This window comes from Oncorhynchus clarkii, chromosome 18 (genome assembly GCF_045791955.1).
Source record: "Oncorhynchus clarkii lewisi isolate Uvic-CL-2024 chromosome 18, UVic_Ocla_1.0, whole genome shotgun sequence".
Classification (NCBI taxonomy): domain Eukaryota; kingdom Metazoa; phylum Chordata; class Actinopteri; order Salmoniformes; family Salmonidae; genus Oncorhynchus; species Oncorhynchus clarkii.
Window position 1 is genome coordinate 23,251,861 of NC_092164.1, and position 18,712 is coordinate 23,270,572.

Below are 18,712 nucleotides of genomic sequence, written 5' to 3' on the forward strand. Positions count from 1 at the left end.
TCTCTCTCTGTCTCTCTGTCTCCGTCTCTCTGTAATTTAGGAAACATCTCTCTTTCTGTTATTTCTCACTCTTGCTCTCCTTCGTTCTCTCCACCTCCCTCCCTCCCTCCCTCCCTCCCTCCCTCCCTCCCTCCCTCCCTCCCTCCCTCCCTCCCTACCTTCCTTCTTTCCTTCCTCTCTCTCTCTCTCTCTCTCCTTCTCCCTCACAACATCAGATTATAACACTGATTCATCCCTTCACTGCCAGATTGAGAGACAGTCTGTTTTTATCTGAAACATGTTAATTCACCCAGCTGACAAAGACACTTAATTCCCTTGGCAGACAGTGATAGATACATTTAAAGTGATTATCTTACTGATGGATGTAAGAGACACAGCATCGTGTTTTCAAGAGGCCCGGGCTGTCATGTGTGGTCTCCTGGCATGGTGTGTGTGTGTGTGTGCGCACGTGTGTGTGCATGCGCGCACAAGTGCTTGTGCGTGTGCAGTCCTGCCCAGTCTGTCTCTCTCACTGATTCTGATGTGTGAGGTATTTTGTTCATCCTCAGGTTGACACTGAGTTGCGTTCTTTAAAAACACTACTGCAAAACAAACGGGAGCCTATAAGTAACCAGATCGGACGCTATCAGCTAATGCTGTTGATTGCTTCTGTTTACCAATCACTGAGAGTGTGACCTAGGGCCAACCACTTGAGTCCTGGAGCCCTGCCCAGATTCACTCTGCACTAATTAGTGTGTGTGTGTGTGTGTGTGTGTGTGTGTGTGTGTGTGTGTGTGTGTGTGTGTGTGTGTGTGTGTGTGTGTGTGTGTGTGTGTGTGTGTGTGTGTGTGTGTGTGTGTGTGTGTGTGTGTGTGTGTTCAAGTGGTCACACGTTTAACAGCTAAATTAGAGTTGACCACTCCTGCCATATCTTACATGTTAGGGCGGAAAGTAGTCTAGTGGTTAGAGCGTTGGACTAATAACCAAAAGGTTGCAAGATCAAATCCCGAGCTGACATGGTAAAAATCTTTAGTTCTGCCCCTGAACAAGGCCTATGCCGTCATTGAAAATAAGAATTTGTTCTTAAATGACTTGCCTAGTTAAATAAACATTTAAATATCCCTCAGAAAGACTCAAGGGAGTTCCAACCTAATTCAGAATAAGACATTTATTTTTCAACAATTACAAAGAACAAAATATTTTTAAATCATATTTATATCTTACATCAGCTGTACAGAGATTACGTGTTTTTTTCTAAATGATTCTGGAACAAGAACTGAACTAGAAAACCTAAGAGTATTTAAGTCGATGAAAAAATATTTGTCTATACAAAATAGAAAAAAATAACTGAAAATGGAATCCATAATATTGTACCCTGATGCAGTGTTTTAGGCCTCTTATCTGGTCACAAAGTATTTTGCAAAATAATACCATAGCCTCTTATAATAGCAAAAAAAAAGAATCTTGGCCTCTTTGGTTCCATGATTAGGTATGATACATTTGAACAGAACTCAATTTGCTTTCTACAAAAATATTTTTTTTCCCAATGGCAGTTTCTTTATTTTGTAACTAATCACGCAACTTTTCAGTGCAAATATTGTAACTATCATTCAATTTGAAGAGGAAGCGAAATATTACATTTCAAGTACTGGTAATAGTTAATAACTGTAACTAAAAGTTCAGTTTGTCTGGTGTCTGTGGGTCAATACTATACATTGCATACCTCGTGGGGCACTTATATTTAAAAGGATTGTGAGCAAGGGTCGGTGTACCACATTGTACTCTTTAAAGGCATTTCAATCTGCAAGTGCTATTTAATGTGCATTAGGAAGTGCTATGCTGCGCCAGGACTTTAAACCAAACAACATGGCAACTCTTTGCTTTTGATTGGCTGACTGAAATGAGAGGTTGTGCTTCGGCTGTTGATGAAATGTCGACTCTTCCCGTTCAAAGTGTGAACGAAAGAAGAAAGGATTCGGAAGGAAGTAACGGGAAGGTCAAGGTTTCTTCCCTATTGTCACTGTTTCACATCACAGCTTAAACTCCCAGGTTTTGATGACAGCCTCGGCATTTGCATGGTGTGTTGGAATGTCATTTTTATGTTCCGCTCACTCTTCTGACATGGAAGCCATTTTGATTTCCGGATGCTGGCCCGTGAAATGTAAACTTTTTTTTTTTTTTTACAGAAAAATGGAATCTTGTGACACATCGACAAGATGTATTTCTTGGTAGAAGTGCTGAAGTTGTACAAGAGGTGAGTTGTCAGGGCTTTCACTATACATTTTGCACTCATACTTTCTTGAGAGAGGCGTGGTTTGGAATTGTCTATCAGCAAGCGCACCTCCTTCATAATCTCAGGCTCTTTTCCACCTTCGTCAGAGTATCGAAATAGAACTCTCCATTTTCAGAATAGAAATGGCAATCTTGGAAAAGATATAATGCGATAAGTACCATTTGGTTCCAATCCCTCTGATAATGACACCTACATGAATTTGCAAACACATGTTCACAAAAAAATGGGATTGGATCACATGTTCATATGTTGGCAAAAGAAAAAAGGCTTCTACCAGAGAATATTATTAACAAACATAAATATATATACAAGTGTTTGTTCAGGCATGTGTGAGAATGAGTGTGTAGGATATGTGTGAATGAATGAAGCTGTGTGTGCATGTGTGTATGCCTTATAATTGTCCATAAATATCACTTTGATTTCTATAATTCATTTTGGAATATCCTTTTCTTGTTTACAAATGTTCATAAAAGTCCACTTGAAGCACATGCAGTCTCAACTCAAGCGCATCCACACTCCTCCACGATCATATTGGGTACGTCTCTCTTGACGATGTTGTATTCATCGTCGAAGTAGAGCATTGACATGGTGCTGAGCTTGGTGGGGATGCAACAGGAGTTCATGGAGCCGGGGCTCATGCCTCTCATCCGATACTGATTGACCACTGCAGTGTGGAAGGACGACGCCGACCCTGGCACTCCCGCCATGTACGCTGGACAGTTGCCCTCGCAGTAGTTCCCAAAGTACCCCGACGGCGCGATGATCCAGTCGTTCCAGCCGATGAGGCGGAAGTCTACGTAGAACTGCTGCCTGCAGCACAGGCTACTGCTCCCGTCACACTCCAGCCCCCTCTTCCTGATGCGGTGCTTGTTGTCCGCTTGCCGGGCCTGTACGACTAGAAACGGCCTGTGGGACTCGTCGTTCTGGTTCACGAGGATTGGGAAGACCGCCAGGTCCTCGCAGCCCTCACAGCGCACGTCCAGGTTCTGCCGCCGGCCGCCCTTCTCGAACACCATCTGGATAGCGTTGGTCAGGGGGAAGGTGTGCCAGCCGCTCCTCTTCAGCTCGACACGCTTTTCCACCAGGCTCCACTTGCTGCCAAGGCCAGGCTCCTGGTAGTACACCTTGACTGTGACCTTCCTCCGCTGGCCCTTGTCCAGGGTGTTGGGAAGCAGCCTTAAGTACAGCCAGAGGGTGGCCTGGGTCACGTACAGGTGCTGGTTTCCCTCATTGGAGATCAGGAAGAACAAACTGGATTTGGATGATACCTGCTCATCTGGGAAAGACAGGAACAGAATAGGAAAAGGTCTGTTAAAAGTCAGTTTAAACCTTTAAAGGTCAGTATGGCAATGCTAAAAAAAGGAGACAAACACAAAGATTCATTGGCTATATGGTGTAAACAAACATCTTTCAAAAACCTTACTGCTATTGGACAAAGCGTCAAGAAGATACTATCACACTGGGTGGTCCCAAGCTTGGATTGTTGGATGAATAGCTGGACAAGAACTGGGCACATTGGGAACAGTTCAACAGTTTGGGATTAAATTGAGATAGGCGGTTACTATGGCCTCCCTGGTTATAGCCTGTCTTAATGTCATCTTTATCTGGCCTGGGATGTAAAACAGAGTTTGGACTGGTACTAAAGGGATTTGGTAGATGGGTGTACACTGGGAGACGGCTCTAACAGAGTCACTCAGCCTCTTCTTGGTCCAGGGCACGTACTCAGAAAAGCTGATCCAGGATCAGTTTTGTATTTTAGATCATCGTGAAAAAGAGGGGGGACCTGTTCCTAGATCAGCACTCCTACTCTGAGACGCTTTATGAATACATGCCCTGGTCTTGTCACATAGGCCTACATGAGGTCTGCAACGACAGTGCAGCATCAGCAGGTCTGGAATCAGTTCCAGCTGGCCTTTGCTTATAGGGAGCCTTGATTGTGAGTGACATGACAGTACAGATCTGGGATCAGGCCCACTTGAAGTTGCCCCTGGCCCCGAGTCAGGCTGGGTATGGAGAAGAGGGTTTATCAGAGCCAAGTACAAAGGCTCAAAGGCTTTGCTGTGAATACTGCAGAAAAACGAGAGCTTACTGAGCCTAACTGCTTACACAATGCACAGTAATGTGATGTAAAGGAAGCAAAGGCATGGTAAAGCCAGGCACAGCGAGTGAAGAGGAGCACAGCTTCACTGTGGATTAATGATGAAGGAAAAAAGGAATTTACATGAAACTAGCTGGCCTTCCCAACAACCCAACTATCACCACAGAAACCTTTTCTGGTTGCACAGTGCGTGCCAATGTTTAGTCGTTTTAGGTTTGTGCCATATTGTTTTCATGTGTGGGTAGGTTCAGGTTCGGGTTCGGGTAGGGTCAGGGTCCAAAGTCAAATTCAAATCTAACTTGCACTTGTCACATGACATGACCAAAACAACTCCTACTCGTCCACACTCACTGACTTTGCCTGGTCAGGCGCCCTGCACCACCGTTCAGCTGATCAAGAGAAGATCTGAACCTTGAACTACCTAAAGAAACCCAAGAGACAGTGACATCTTCAGTAGCTAAGGCAGTAACTGAAATAGATGGTTTCTCCCCAGGCCTCCAGTGAGAGTGAAAACCTCTAACCTGAGAGACCATCAGCAACACTCTACATAGATTCTCTGTGACTGACTGAGCAACATGCTGTCAGGTGAAGGAAAGTTGGAAAACGCACACATGTCAAGGGTCACCTCTCCAGCCTGAACAGTGAGCTGTGCTGCCTGCCTGTTTGCTTGCTTGCCGCCCAAAGCGAGGGGACCCGACCTGGGCGGGCCTGGGCCCCATCATCAGGCATCAGCTATAATGGAGGCTGCCCTGGCCTGCTCAGCCAGTCTCCATCTGCACTGCCTCACACAACACAAGACAGGTAATCTCCTTGTTATTACTCAACTTAAAGACTTAGTCAACAGACAGCTATAGACCACACTCTGACTGTACTAGCACCAGGCCATGGGTGGCAGCACAGCTGTCAAGACGTGACCAACAATAAGCAAAACACTAAGTCCAAGTGTCTCCTGATTTGAAATGGAGGTTCTATTTATCTTCTGTTTACCAATGGATGACGTTGATATATTACTGTATCGGTTATTTCTTCTTTCAACGGGGGAGGCGGGAAGAGGGGGGCTTTGTGAAACAAACCTAAGGGGTCCATTTTTCACTCGGTGAGTAAAGAGGGAAATTGTCTTAGATGGAACAGGATACTCAAGAACGGAATACTCCCCAAAAAGACACATCCAATCAGAAAGGGGTTTGTCAGGTGATCTTATGAGAGCGCCAATGCAGTATACAGCATTCTTTCATTATCCTTCTCAGGGACAGAAACAGAGTTGCAGAGAAAGCGTCTTCAGATGCTATCACTATAGCTGACATTGTTGCATCTTTGTCAGGCGACTGCTGTAGTAACCGTACACAACAACGGCAAATACAAGGTCTAACATACAAGCATGATGAAGTCAATGAGTACTGCGCAGGCAGGAACCAAGTCCCACTCTAGGACTATATAAGGGAGATGGTCCCTCACACCATGCATTCTAATACGGAACAGTCAGTGGCAGTGAGTTCACCATTCCAGTTCACTCTACATTCAGCATGCATGGTTCTGGCACAAAGCGCTGACCTTATGTAGATGTACAGCCATTCTACAGCAGCCCTTCTTTCAGGTCAGCTTATAGCTGGTATCAGGACTCTCAACAGAAGATCACAGTAGAATCATATTATGTGGGCGGCATTCAGATGAAACGCTCAGCATGGGTGAACATTAAGATTTTTATCAGGTGTCTTAGATTGACTGTACAATCTTAGAGAAAAGGCTTCCAAAAGAATTATTCAGCTCTCCCCATAGGAGAACCATTTTTGGTTCCAGGTAAAAGAACCCTTTTGGGTTCCATATAGAACCCTCTGTGAAAAGAGTTCTACCTGGAACCCAAAGGGGTTCTACCTGGAACCAAAAATGGTTCTCCTATGGGGACAGCCCGAATAACCCTTTTAGGTACTAGATAGAAGAAATTGTGCTAAGTGTATTTGAGAAGCACCAAACAGGGTTGGTTTTGAACATGTCTCTGATCAGCTAACCAAATCACTGACACTAATTGTGTTGGAGAGATGCGCAGCCGGTTAGAGAAAATCTGGGGTGACTTAAACTGCTATAAAAATAAGAGGCAATAAGAGGTTTGATTTGAATACACGTGGGCCCAAGCAGGTGGCATCATTGATCATTTCCAGTCCCCCTTTAATCACCTCTAAGCAAATTGTTCTGTGAGCTCTTCTCAGTGCCACGACCAGCTGGTAGCAGCTACCACCCTGGGTAATACTGCCAACTGGCAAGGAGGGCAAAGAGGCACAAGGAAGGCAACTCAACTGAATCTACACAAATGTACAGTACAAAGTTACAGAGCTTTTGTGAATAATGTGAAAATATGATGGGGCTTCAAATCTTTTTGGGATTGTCCATATCATTCCTTTGAATGTGAATGCGATATTATACCGACCCTTAATCTATGCTGTTGTTTTGAAGATGAGTGCTAATGAGGCTGTTATAGTGACATTTTTTATGAGTCTCTAGGGGTGTGAACCTCAGCCCGAGGACACACTTTTTCTGTGCTCACACTAACAAATGCTTGGTTGTTTGGTTGACCTAACTGCTGGGTTGCAGGTGTTGGGTCACTTAGTTGGGTTGTTTTCTTTTAAAACTGCTGGGTTATTGATGCTGGGTTATTGATGCTGGGTTATTGAGATATGACCCAGAGAATCAGAAGACTGGAGGCATAGTTTAGTAGGGGGCGTGGCATTCAGATAGTTATTTTTAGCCACCTGAGCAAATGTCATTCCTGTTCATCTGTTCTGTTGAATAGCTATCACATGCTATGGTTAAACATGGACTTCTTTGTAGCTTTAATGATGCTTATAGAAGTGTATGAGTTCCCTAAAAGCCACTGTAAATCCCATTGTTGGGACACAATAAGGTGGTATACCTTATTGTAATATGTAATAAAAAAATAAAATAAAAAATCTATATATATATTTGCAGTATGATGAACAGGAATGTCATTTATGATGTTAGATAAGGTCTCTGATACTAACAGTTGTCCTCTCAAGATGAAGCATCTTACTGTGACTACAGTTGATGTCTGAAGTTTACATACACTTAGGTTGGAGTCATTAAAACTTGTTTTTCAACCACTCCACAAATGTATTGTTAACAAACTATAGTTTTGGCAAGTCGGTTAGGACATCTACTTTATGTAGAAGTCATTTTTTCCAACAATTGTTTACAGACAGATTATCTCACTTATAATTCACTGTATCACAATTCCAGTGAGTCTGTAGTTTACATACACTAAATTGACTGTGCCTTTAAACATCTTGGAAAATTCCAGAAAATTATGTCATGGCTTTAGAAGCTTCTGATAGGCTAATTGTTATCATTTGAGTCAATTGGAGCTGTACCTGTGGATGTATTTCAAGGCCTACCTTCAAACTCAGTGCCTCTTTGCTTGACATCATTGGAAAATCTAAAGAAATCATCCAAGACCTCAGAAAAAAATGATAGACCTCCACAAGTCTGGTTCATCCTTGGGAGCAATTTCCAAACGCCTGAAGGTACCACGTTTATCTGTTCAATCAATAGTAAGCAAGTACAAACGCCATGGAACCACGCAGCCGTCATACTGCTCAGGAAGGAGACGCGTTCTGTCTCCTCGAGATGAACATACTTTGGTGCGAAAAGTGCAAATCAATCCCAGAACAACAGAAAAGGACCTTGTGAAGATCCTGGAGGAAACAAGTACAACAGGGTCTATATCCACAGTAAAACGAGTCCTATATCGACATAACCTGAAAGGCCGCTCAGCAAGGAAGAAGCCACTGCTCCAAAACCGCCATTAAAAAGCCAGACTACGGTTTGCAACTGCATATGTGGACAAAGCTCGTCCTTTTTGGAGAAATGTCCACTGGTCTGATGAAACAGAAATATAACTGTTTGGCCATAATGACCATTGTTATGTTTGGAGGAAAAAGGGGGAGGCTTGCAAGCCGAAGAACACCATCCCAACTGTGAAGCACGGGGGTGGCAGCATCATATTGTGGGGGTGCTTTGCTGCAGGAGGGACTGGTGCACTTCACAAAATAGATGAGAAAGGAAAAGTATGTGGATATATTGAAGCAACATCTCAAGATATCAGTCAGGAAGTTAATGCTTGGTCTTCCAAATGGACAATGAACCCAACATACTTCCAAAGTTGTGGCAAAATGGCTTAAGGACAACAAAGTCAAGGAGTGGCCATCACAAAGCCCTGACCTCAATCCCATAGAATATTTGTGGGCAGAACTGTAAAAGCGTGTGCGAGCAAGGAGGCATACAAACCTGACTCAGTTACACCAGCTCTGTCAGGAGGAATGGGCCAAAATTCACCCAATTTATTGTGGGATGCTTGTGGAAGGCTACCCGAAACGTTTGAGCCAAGTTAAAAAATTTAAAGACGATGCTACCAAATACTAATTGAGTGTATGTAAACTTCTGACACACTGGGAATGTGATGAAAGAAATAAAAGCTGAAATAAATCTCTACTATTATTCTGACATTTCACATTCTTAAAATAAAGTGGTGATCCTAACTGACCTAAGACAGGGAATTTTTACTAGGATTAAATGTTAGGAATTGTGAAAAACTGAGTTGAAATATATTTGGCTAAGGTGTATGTAAACTTCCAACTTCAACTGTATATGCCGGATATCACTCAACCATCTAGAGTGTTTCCCAATAGTGTTGGATCTGTGACATCCACTTGTATTGATCATATATTCACTAATGCTGCAGAGCTTTGCTCCAAAGCAATATACGTTCCCATTGGCTGTAGTGACCATAACATTGTGGCAATAACAAGGAAAGCCAAACTACCGAGAGATCATACAAAAAACAACAACAGTCTTTTGTTGAAGAAATAAAAAATGTATGTTGGTCTGATGTGTATAAGGAGGAGAGTGCAGATGCAGCACGTGGAGTATTATTCTTGCCAATTGTTGACAAACATGCACCTGTTAAGAAACTGTGAGAACTGTTAGAGCCCCCTGGATCAATGATAAACTGAATAATTTGATGGTTCAAAGCAATGATGCAAAAAGTGGCAAACAAGTCAGGCTGGTCAGCTGATTGGTTGACATACTGTAAATTGAGACATTTTGTGACCAAACTTAACATTGAAGTTGATGGGTAATTTATAACAAAACCTTTTGATACAGGCATTGATTTCAATGGCTATTTCCACGGTAAAGTAGACAAACTACCTTCGAACTCAGTGCCTCTTTGCTTGACATCATGGAAAAATCAAAAGAAATCAGCCAAGACCTCAGAAAAAAAATGTTAGACCTCCACAAGTCTGGTTCATCCCTGGGAGCGATTTCCAAACGCCTGAAGGTACCACGTTCATCTGTACAAAGAATAGTATGCAAGTATAAACACCATGGGACCACGCCACTGTCATACCACTCAGGAAGGAGGCACGTTCTGTCTCCTAGAGATTAATGTATTTTGGTGCGAGAAGTGCAAATCAATCCCAGAACAACAGCAATGGACCTTGTGAAGACGCTGGAAGAAGCAGGTACAAAAGTGTCTATATCCACAGTAAAACGAGTCCTCTATCGACATAACCTGAAAGGCCGCTCAGCAAGGAAGAAGCCACTGCTCCAAAACCGCCATTAAAAAAGCCAAACTACACTTTGCAACTACACATGGGGACAAAGACCGTACTTTTTGGAGAAACGTCCTCTGGTCTGATGAAACAAAAATAGAACTGTTTGGCCATAATGACAATCATTATGTTTGGAGAAAAAGGGGGGAGGGTTGCAAGCCGAAGAACATCATCCCAAACATGAAGCACGGGGGTGGCAGCATCATGTTGTGGGGGTGCTTTGCTGCAGGAGGGACTGGTGCACTTCACAAAATAGATGGCATCATGAGAAAGAAAAATTATGTGGATATATTGAAGCAACATCTCAAGACATCAGTCAGGAAGATAAAGCTTGGTCGCAAATGGGTCTTCCGAATGGACAATGACCCCAAGCATATTGGAGTGGCCATCACAAATCCCTGACCTCAATCCCATAGAAAATGTGTGGGCAAAACTGAAAAAGCGTGTGCGAGCAAGGAGGCCTACAAACCTAACTCAGGTTTGTAGGCCTCCTTGCTCGCACACCAGCTGTGTCAGGAGGAATGGGCCAACATTCACCCAATTTATTGTGGGAAGCTTGTAGAAGGCTACCCGAAACGTTTGACCCAAGTTAAACAATTTAAAGGCAATGCTACCAAATACTAATTGAGTGCATGTAAACTTCTGACCCACTGGGAATGTGATGAAAGAAATAAAAGCGGAAATAAATCATTCTCTCTCCTATTATTCTGACATTTCACATTCTTAAAATAAAGTGGTGATCCTAACTGGCCTTAAGACAGGGAATTTTTACTTGGATTAAATATCAGGAATGGTGAAAACTGAGTTTAAATGTATTTGGCTAAGGTGTATGTCAACTTCAGACTTCAACTGTACTGCACCAGACACGTAACTATTGGTCTCTTACAGTACCCAAACCAAAAACAGATTGAATGCATCGGTCAGTTACAGTATGTATAGAGCCATGTCATCATGGAATGCTCTTCCACCAGAGGTTACACAGGCAAAAAGCAAGTCTAACTTTAAAAACAGATTTAAAAAAAAAACAGATTTCATCACAACGCTTCTCCTATTTCTAAAGATCTAATTTAACTGTACTGTACATAAGAATATTGATATGTATATGTGAATAGTGTGTAAATAGTGTTTTTGTTGAATCTTGGTGTGCTTTCCTATATATACACACAACTATTTTTATTTTTTATTTAATGTAATATTTTATGTTGCTCTTGTCTATTACTGTCTATACTTTGTCATGTATTTGTAGGTTTCTATGTGGACCACAAGAAGTTGTTGGCACAATAATCAGGGAGGATGGGCTTGTGGTAATGGCTGGAGTGGCATAGGTATGATGGTATCAAATACAACAAACACATGGTTTCCAAAAAAATGTCAACTGTTAATTTGACAAAACTTGGATCCTTCTAGCCATGACAATAGCTAATGGGGATCCTAATAATCTAAACTCATGGGTGGCCAATAAAATATAGATGAAAGCCACGCCCCTAATACGCCTCCTGAAAATAACCTAAGGATTACATTCAAAAAGGCCAAGCTGCTTGGTCCACCCAGCATGAGAGTAAAAAATACCCAACTGATGGTTAAATGAACCCATGTTTGGGTAATCACAACAAACCAACATGTTGAGTTATTCACCCAACCCAACTGGCTGGGTCAAAATAACCAAACATCTGTTCTGTCCACTAGTTAACCAGCGCTAGGTTACCAAATAACCCAAAGTGTTTGCAGAATAGATTGGGAAAAATAATAATTTAAAACATCTATAAATGATGAACAGAAACAACATTTGGTTTTGTTTAGTTTTATATTTCAAGCTATTTGACTGACTTTTCCTGTATGCATGGAACCCGCATCAGTTGATTTCTGGTTTCATGCTCCCTACCCTTTAAATATAAATATACAATATTTAGAAATTAGGGTACTACTATGCCTACTGTGAGGAATTTGTGAATGTATTTTCAAATCACAGAGCCGTTCTGCTCTTAGCGGGGCCGGGAATGATGCGCTACATCACCTTGGTCTAATGTTTAGTCCAAACCTTAGGCACCATACCCAGCTTGGTCTTTGCGTAAAAGTGGTTTTATTTGTTCATATTTTTCCTAATACAATAGAGTAAACGGTAGCTTGCCTGTAATATACAATAATTACACACCTGTCTCTGCGAAACTGATTATCTCCGAGCTTTCCTCCAGCACTTCATTGGCATTGCTGGTCGCGTGTCCATCCAGATTCGGGATTTCTACTCTCCCATCCTCGCGCACTTTACCCGCGTGTAGTTTCCGAAGCGCAGTCACCATCGCCGCCTTCGGGATAGGATGGGTGATGTTGGGTCTTACCCTCATCTGTAACCTGCTCAAGATATGCCTTTTCACCGTCTCCAGAAAGTCAATGTCCACCTGTCCCGATTCTTCGGGCTGACCGATGCCACACGAAGAGCAAGCTTCCTGAGCTACGGTTTGCGTCTGCATTCCCGGCAAAGGGTTCAAGGATCCCGGCGCCGCTTCTTTGCAGCGGACAGACAGCACGCAAGCCACAAATAATGCCACTTTGATTATACAGTTAATCATTTTCTTTATGAAGAAGGAAAGTCGTGATATTTGTAGTGCAATAATTCGTTTTCTACTATAAAAATGTTTGCACAATATTTCTGTCAAATGTAGGCTATTCACTTGGCGTTTTTAAGAAAATACGATTTCGAATGAAAATAAAGATAATGTTGTAGAATCCCGTTAGTCCGTATACTTTGTAAGGAGTCCAAGCAATAATAAATATTTCACTCAATTCAGACGCATTTTGATGGAATTAACTATTCCATTCACCGTAACCTGAAATATTCCCCTTATTTCGTGTCTGTTTTCATTCCCGATGTCTGTCACTCAGTTGACTTCACTTCAGGGGCACATTTGGGAGTCAAGTCCGTTCTGCTTGTCTCAATGCCTTCGCTTCACCCTTTCAAGGTAACACAATTTAAAAATCAGTAGGCTACCATTATCCGTCAATTGAGTTTCAGTTCAATGCCTGACGTATCATGCCATGGTTTAATTGAACTGCAATTCGCAATAATCATCATTTAGAAACGAATAGAAGAGGACAAACTACACGAAAGGAAAATCACCCATTGGTTGATAAACACAAATCAGGATATTCCATAAATGGAAAAAGCTGAAGGGTCGGTCAAATAATAACTTATCGCATATTGTAGCATCCAGTTTGTCATTTGCTTTGGACAATATTCCTTCAGTTTTTGTTCCTGTGTATCCTTGTTAAAATGCACCTTAATTGGATTTGAATTCCCGATATGAAATTGCCCTGATATACTTGAGCACAAAGAGGTCTAACGATCGGACGAACCTTTCTCTTGCTAGGTCGATTTAGGAGTCCTCCATAGACTGAAAGTTTTTATACAGGGAGTTGAAACCACGTGGGACGTCCCACCAACTAAACAGACTCCTAGTATTTGGTAGGAGATTATGCACAGGCTTAAGGTAAACTATCCTCCTTAGCTCTCCTGTCCAGAGAAAATGCTTATGGCCCATGGAAAACGAATTAGGAGAGATAAAAACAATACTTACGAATTGAAGTAACCAATTGTTTACCAGACTGCCTGATGACTTGCGCACAATACATAGAATATATATAATGCATTGATTTGCGCACAATATATAGAATCATTAGCATAGGCTATCTTTACAGTGGAAACTATCTACTTTAGAAATAAGAACCAGGAATACATCAATAAACTTCAATTATATAATTAATTAACATTTGATATGTTCCTTATGAAGCCTGTAGGTCTAATAGCCTAGACAAGACCATGTTTTAATATAAAACATTACCATCAACACATGCTATCCAAATGTACTGTTTTTGTTGTTGTTGCCTTTTCATGCGAACAAACAAACAGAAAACGCGTGTCCTATAGATGCTCCAAATGAAAAAATAAATAAATAAATGGTACGGACAGATTTTTGACAAGCCTTTCTTGTTGTGGCTCACGCATGGCAGCATGGCGACCATAAGCATCTCCCAAACAACACTGGGTGAATTGGAAACAACACCAAGGTAATAAAGATTAAAGCGCCAAAAGGTGACCTGCCAAGGCACCACTTTTATTATTTTAAGTGATACAAAAACATTGACCAATTCAAGTCAGAGCTCTGTTTTGTCGTCACTCAAATAGAAGTGAAATATAAGTCTAATACATATATCACATAATACGTTTTACCGAACATTGGCAACACAGTCATTTGTGAATGCCCAGCAATTGTTTTATGTGCGCTCTCCCAACACTATAACAAAAAGATCAAGTTGAAAGTTGTTAAATGCTGCCACCCTTCTTCTAAATATTGCAACTACACATTGCATGAATCGTACACATTTTTTTTTACAATCTGCAGCCAGGCAAGGCAATAAACCGATAGGCCTGAGCCATATAACCTATATAGGCATATCTATCTAACAGTTGAACAATAAAACATTAATTTACAGCATAAATCATGAAATTTACTGGATAATATTGAGGGAAAACAATGCACAATGACTGTGTAATTAGGTAATTAATTAATTAGGTGTGATAAATTAAAACGTTTTCATCCGTTTCTAATTGTCATAGGCCTATAGGCCTATAGATAATAATATCTGTAATAATAATAATAATATATAAGCCAATGTATTTGTCAAACGCAAGTCTGTGCAATTAAGGTCCTGGAGGGCAGAAACACTTTTGGATTCTGTTTCTACCTGTAGTTAATTGCAATTACCCATGAGGCCTAATTTATAAACGTTGCGTAGGCCTATATACCAAATATATAGGCTCCCAAAAACATGTGTGCGCCATTAAAAAAGAAACTGAACTTGATCTGCGAATGTTCTTAGCTTTCGCACAGTTTCTAGTGGTTGGATGAAGTATTGCCTTGCAAGCAAGCAGCCGAGTATTTCGAAGAGTGAAGATCAATTTTTCTGCAACTTTGCATTCTAAAATAGGTATTTCCTATGATCATTGCAGAATAAATTCCTCACATTTTCTGACTGACAGTTTCATAGTCACGAAGTACCCCACAGGCAGTCTGATTAACACTCCAAACACCCTACCGACCGCTCTGAGGCGTCCGCATGGTCCTAAATCACACTATTGTCTCGTTTTGCATTACATTCCAATGATAAAACCCGGGGACAAAAATGCAATTTCAGAATGTGGGAGGGACGTTCCCCCATCGCCAACAACGTGGACCCACTTTATAGTAGTAATTCGATTTCAAGTAGCCAATTTTACTCCATGCGATCCGATTCGGAGCGCAGTTTAATGGTAGAACAGGCGGTTCACCTTTTCCATTTACGTTTATTTTTTAGGCTAGGCTACTGTATATCTGAATACCCTACTGTAATTTCAAATGCCTCAAGTAAACATTTCATTTATAAACATAATACATATTTTCATGCAGCATAAATTCCACCCCACCTTTCCTGGCCATGATAGGTTCATGTTACAGAAGAAGTTTTAACCTACAACAAATTACAATGCGCAGCTCTCATTTAATTGGGCCTATTAGGTAGGCTATTATTTCAAGTATTTTGCTCTATGCATCCAAAAGGGAGCGTGGTTTATAATATAGCCTACAATGGAATTTAACAGATGAACAGACAGTTGATATTTTGCTTTGAAGAGTGTAAGATACCACTGTAAGTTGGCCTAGTAGGTTTTACATTTTATCGAGCATGCTAGACAACGTTTCAGAATTCGCTGGCAGTGCAGCATATTTAGGTTTGGGGAAAAGTAAATGCAAAATATGTTTGAATTCAAACGATCTGTTTACAGGTCCACAACATTTTGCAATTGGTTTTTTTTCTTTTTGAAGCGGTCAGTTTGTTATATCTGGAGTACTTATCCTGTCTTATCCGGTGTCGTGTGAATTTAACTATGCTCTCTCTAATTCTCTCTTTCTTTCTCCCTCTCGGGGGACCTGAGCCCTAGGACCATGCCTCAGGACTACCTGGCATGATGACTCCTTGCTGTCCCCAGTCCTCCTGGCCGTGCTGCTGCTCCAGTTTCAACTGTTCTGTCTGCACCTATGTAACCCTGACCTGTTCACCGGACGTGCTACCTGTCCCAGACCTGCTGTTTTCAACTCTCTAGAGACAGCAGGAGCGGTAGAGATACTCTTAATGATCGGCTATGAAAAGCCAACTGACATTTACTCCTGAGGTGCTGACTTGTTGCACCCTCGGCAACTACTGTGATTACTATTATTTGAACATGCTGGTCATTTATGAACATTTTAACATCTTGGTCATGTTCTGTTATAATCTCCACCCGGCACAGCCAGAAGAGGACTGGCCACCCCTCATAGCCTGGTTCCTCTCTAGGTTTCTTCCTAGGTTCTGGCCTTTCTAGGGAGTTTTTCCTAGCCACCGTGCTTCTACACCTGCATTGTTTGGGGTTTTAGGCTGGGTTTCTGTACATCACTTTGAGATATCAGCTGATGTAAGAAGGGCTTTATAAATACATTTGATTTGCTCTCCAGCTGCCTTCCAGGCCACCTCTCCAGCTGCCTTCCAGGCCACCTCTCCAGCTGACTGCCAGGCCACCTCTCCAGCTGCCTTCCAGGCCACCTCTCCAGCTGACTGCCAGGCCACCTCTCCAACTGCTTTCCAGTTAATCTCTCCCAACTGCTTTCCAGGTCAGCTCTCCAACTGACCATATGTGACATTCCAGGCCTTGTCAAAACAGGTGACACAACACTCACCTATATACTGGCTGGGTTCAGATGCACTGGCATTTGGCCATACAACCCTGATATATTTCAGGAATGTGACTATTTCAGGAATGTGACTTTGCACCCTCACTTGTCACTGACTGTCCTGCTCCAGCTGACACACTGGTTTTGCCAGCTGCCTCCCAGCTCACCTCTTCAGACACCCCTTAGGCCAATTTGCCCACTGTGCCCACAGCTTTCCAGGCCACCTCTCCAACTGCCCATATATAACATTCCAGGCCTCGTCAAAACAGGTGCCACAACACCCACCGATGTACTGGCTGGGTTCAGATGCACTGGCATTTGGCCATACAACCCTGATATATTTCAGGAATGTGACTTTGCACCCTCACTTGTCACTGATAGAACTGCTCCAGCTGACAAGTTGGTCTTGCCAGCTGCCTCCCAGGTCACCTCTTCAGAGACTTCTCAGGCTACTGTGCCCACTGTACCCACAGCTATCCAAGCCACCTCTCCAGCTGCCTTCCCGGCTACCTCTCCAACTGCCTTCCCACCCACCTCTCCAACTGCCTTCCAGGTCCCTCTCCAACTGCCTCCCAGGCCACCCCTCCAGATGCCTCCCAGGCCTGCTCTCCACCTGCCTTCCAGGCCACCTCTCCAGCTGACTTCCAGGCCACCTCTCCGTCTGACTGCCAGGCCACCTCTCTGGCTGACTGCCAGGCCACCTCTCCGGCTGACTGCCAGGCCACCTCTCCAACTGCTTTCCAGTTCATCTCTCCAACTGCTTTCCAGGCCAGCTCTCCAACTGACCATATGTGACATTCCAGGCCTTGTCAAAACAGGTGACACAACACTCACCTATATACTGGCTGGGTTCAGATGCACTGGCATTTGGCCATACAACCCTGATATATTTCAGGAATGTGACTTTTCACCCTCACTTGTCACTGATCGTCCTGCTCAAGCTGACACACTGGTTTTGCCAGCTGCCTCCCAGGTCACCTCTTCAGATACCCCTCAGGCCAATTTGACCACTGTGCCCACAACTATCCAGGCCACCTCTCCTACTGCCTTCCAGGCCACCTCTCCAGCTGCCTTCCAGGCCACCTCTCCAGCTGCCTTCCAGGCCACCTCTCCTACTGCCTTCCAGGCCACCTCTCCTACTGCCTTCCAGGCCACCTCTCCTACTGCCTTCCAGGCCACCTCTCCTACTGCCTCCCAGGCCACCTCTCCAGCTGCCTCCCAGGTCACCTCTCCAGCTGCCTCCCAGGTCACCTCTCCAGCTGCCTCCCAGGTCACCTCTCCAGCTGCCTCCCAGTTCACCTCTCCAGCTGCCTCCCAGTTCACCTCTCCAGCTGCCTCCCAGTTCACCTCTCCAGCTGCCTCCCAGTTCAACTCTCCAACTGCCTTCCAGGCCAGCTCTCCAACTGCCTTCCAGGCCAGCTCTCCAACTGACCATATATAACATTCCAGGCCTTGTCATAACAGGTGCCACAACACCTGCCAATGTACTGGCTGGGTTCAGGTGTACTGGCATTTGGCCATACAACCCTGATATATTTCAGGAATGTGACTTTGCACCCTCACTTATCACTGGTCGTCCTGCTCCAGCTGACACACTGATCTTGCCAGCTGACTTCCAGCTCACCTCTCCAACTGTCTTCCAGCCACCTCTCCAACTGTCTTCCAGGCCACCTCTCCAACTGCCTTCCAGGCCACCTCTCCAACTGCCTTCCAGGCCACCTCTCCAACTGCCTTCCAGGCCACCTCTCCAACTGCCTTCCAGGCCACCTCTCCAACTGCCTTCCAGGCCACCTCTCCAACTGCCTTCCAGGCCACCTCTCCAACTGCCTTCCAGGCCACCTCTCCAACTGCCTTCCAGGCCACCTCTCCAACTGCCTTCCAGGCCACCTCTCCAACTGCCTTCCAGGCCACCTCTCCAACTGCCTTCCAGGCCACCTCTCCAACTGCCTTCCAGGCCACCTCTCCAACTGCCTTCCAGGCCACC

General features: G+C 43.5%; 1 protein-coding gene across 1 annotated transcript; it reads right to left on the reverse strand.

Annotated features, from left to right (window-relative positions):
• Positions 1-2,614: 2,614 nt before the first annotated feature.
• LOC139373227 (inhibin beta B chain-like) lies at positions 2,615-13,937 on the reverse strand. The gene is made up of 2 exons (XM_071113501.1): positions 12,144-13,937; positions 2,615-3,548 (listed from the first exon to the last, which is right to left on the reverse strand). Exons 1-2 carry the CDS (start codon positions 12,556-12,558, stop codon positions 2,773-2,775), a joined length of 1,191 nt encoding a protein of 396 aa, XP_070969602.1. The 5' UTR covers positions 12,559-13,937; the 3' UTR covers positions 2,615-2,772.
• Positions 13,938-18,712: the final 4,775 nt, after the last annotated feature.

Excerpts from the sequence above, each read along its gene's own strand:
- LOC139373227 (XM_071113501.1), bottom strand. The coding sequence starts at position 12,558 with ATGATTAACTGTATAATCAAAGTGGCATTATTTGTGGCTTGCGTGCTG. Across the intron at positions 3,549-12,143 it reads AATCAGTTTCGCAGAGACAG|ATGAGCAGGTATCATCCAAA; the intron begins GTGTGTAATTAT and ends TGTCTTTCCCAG.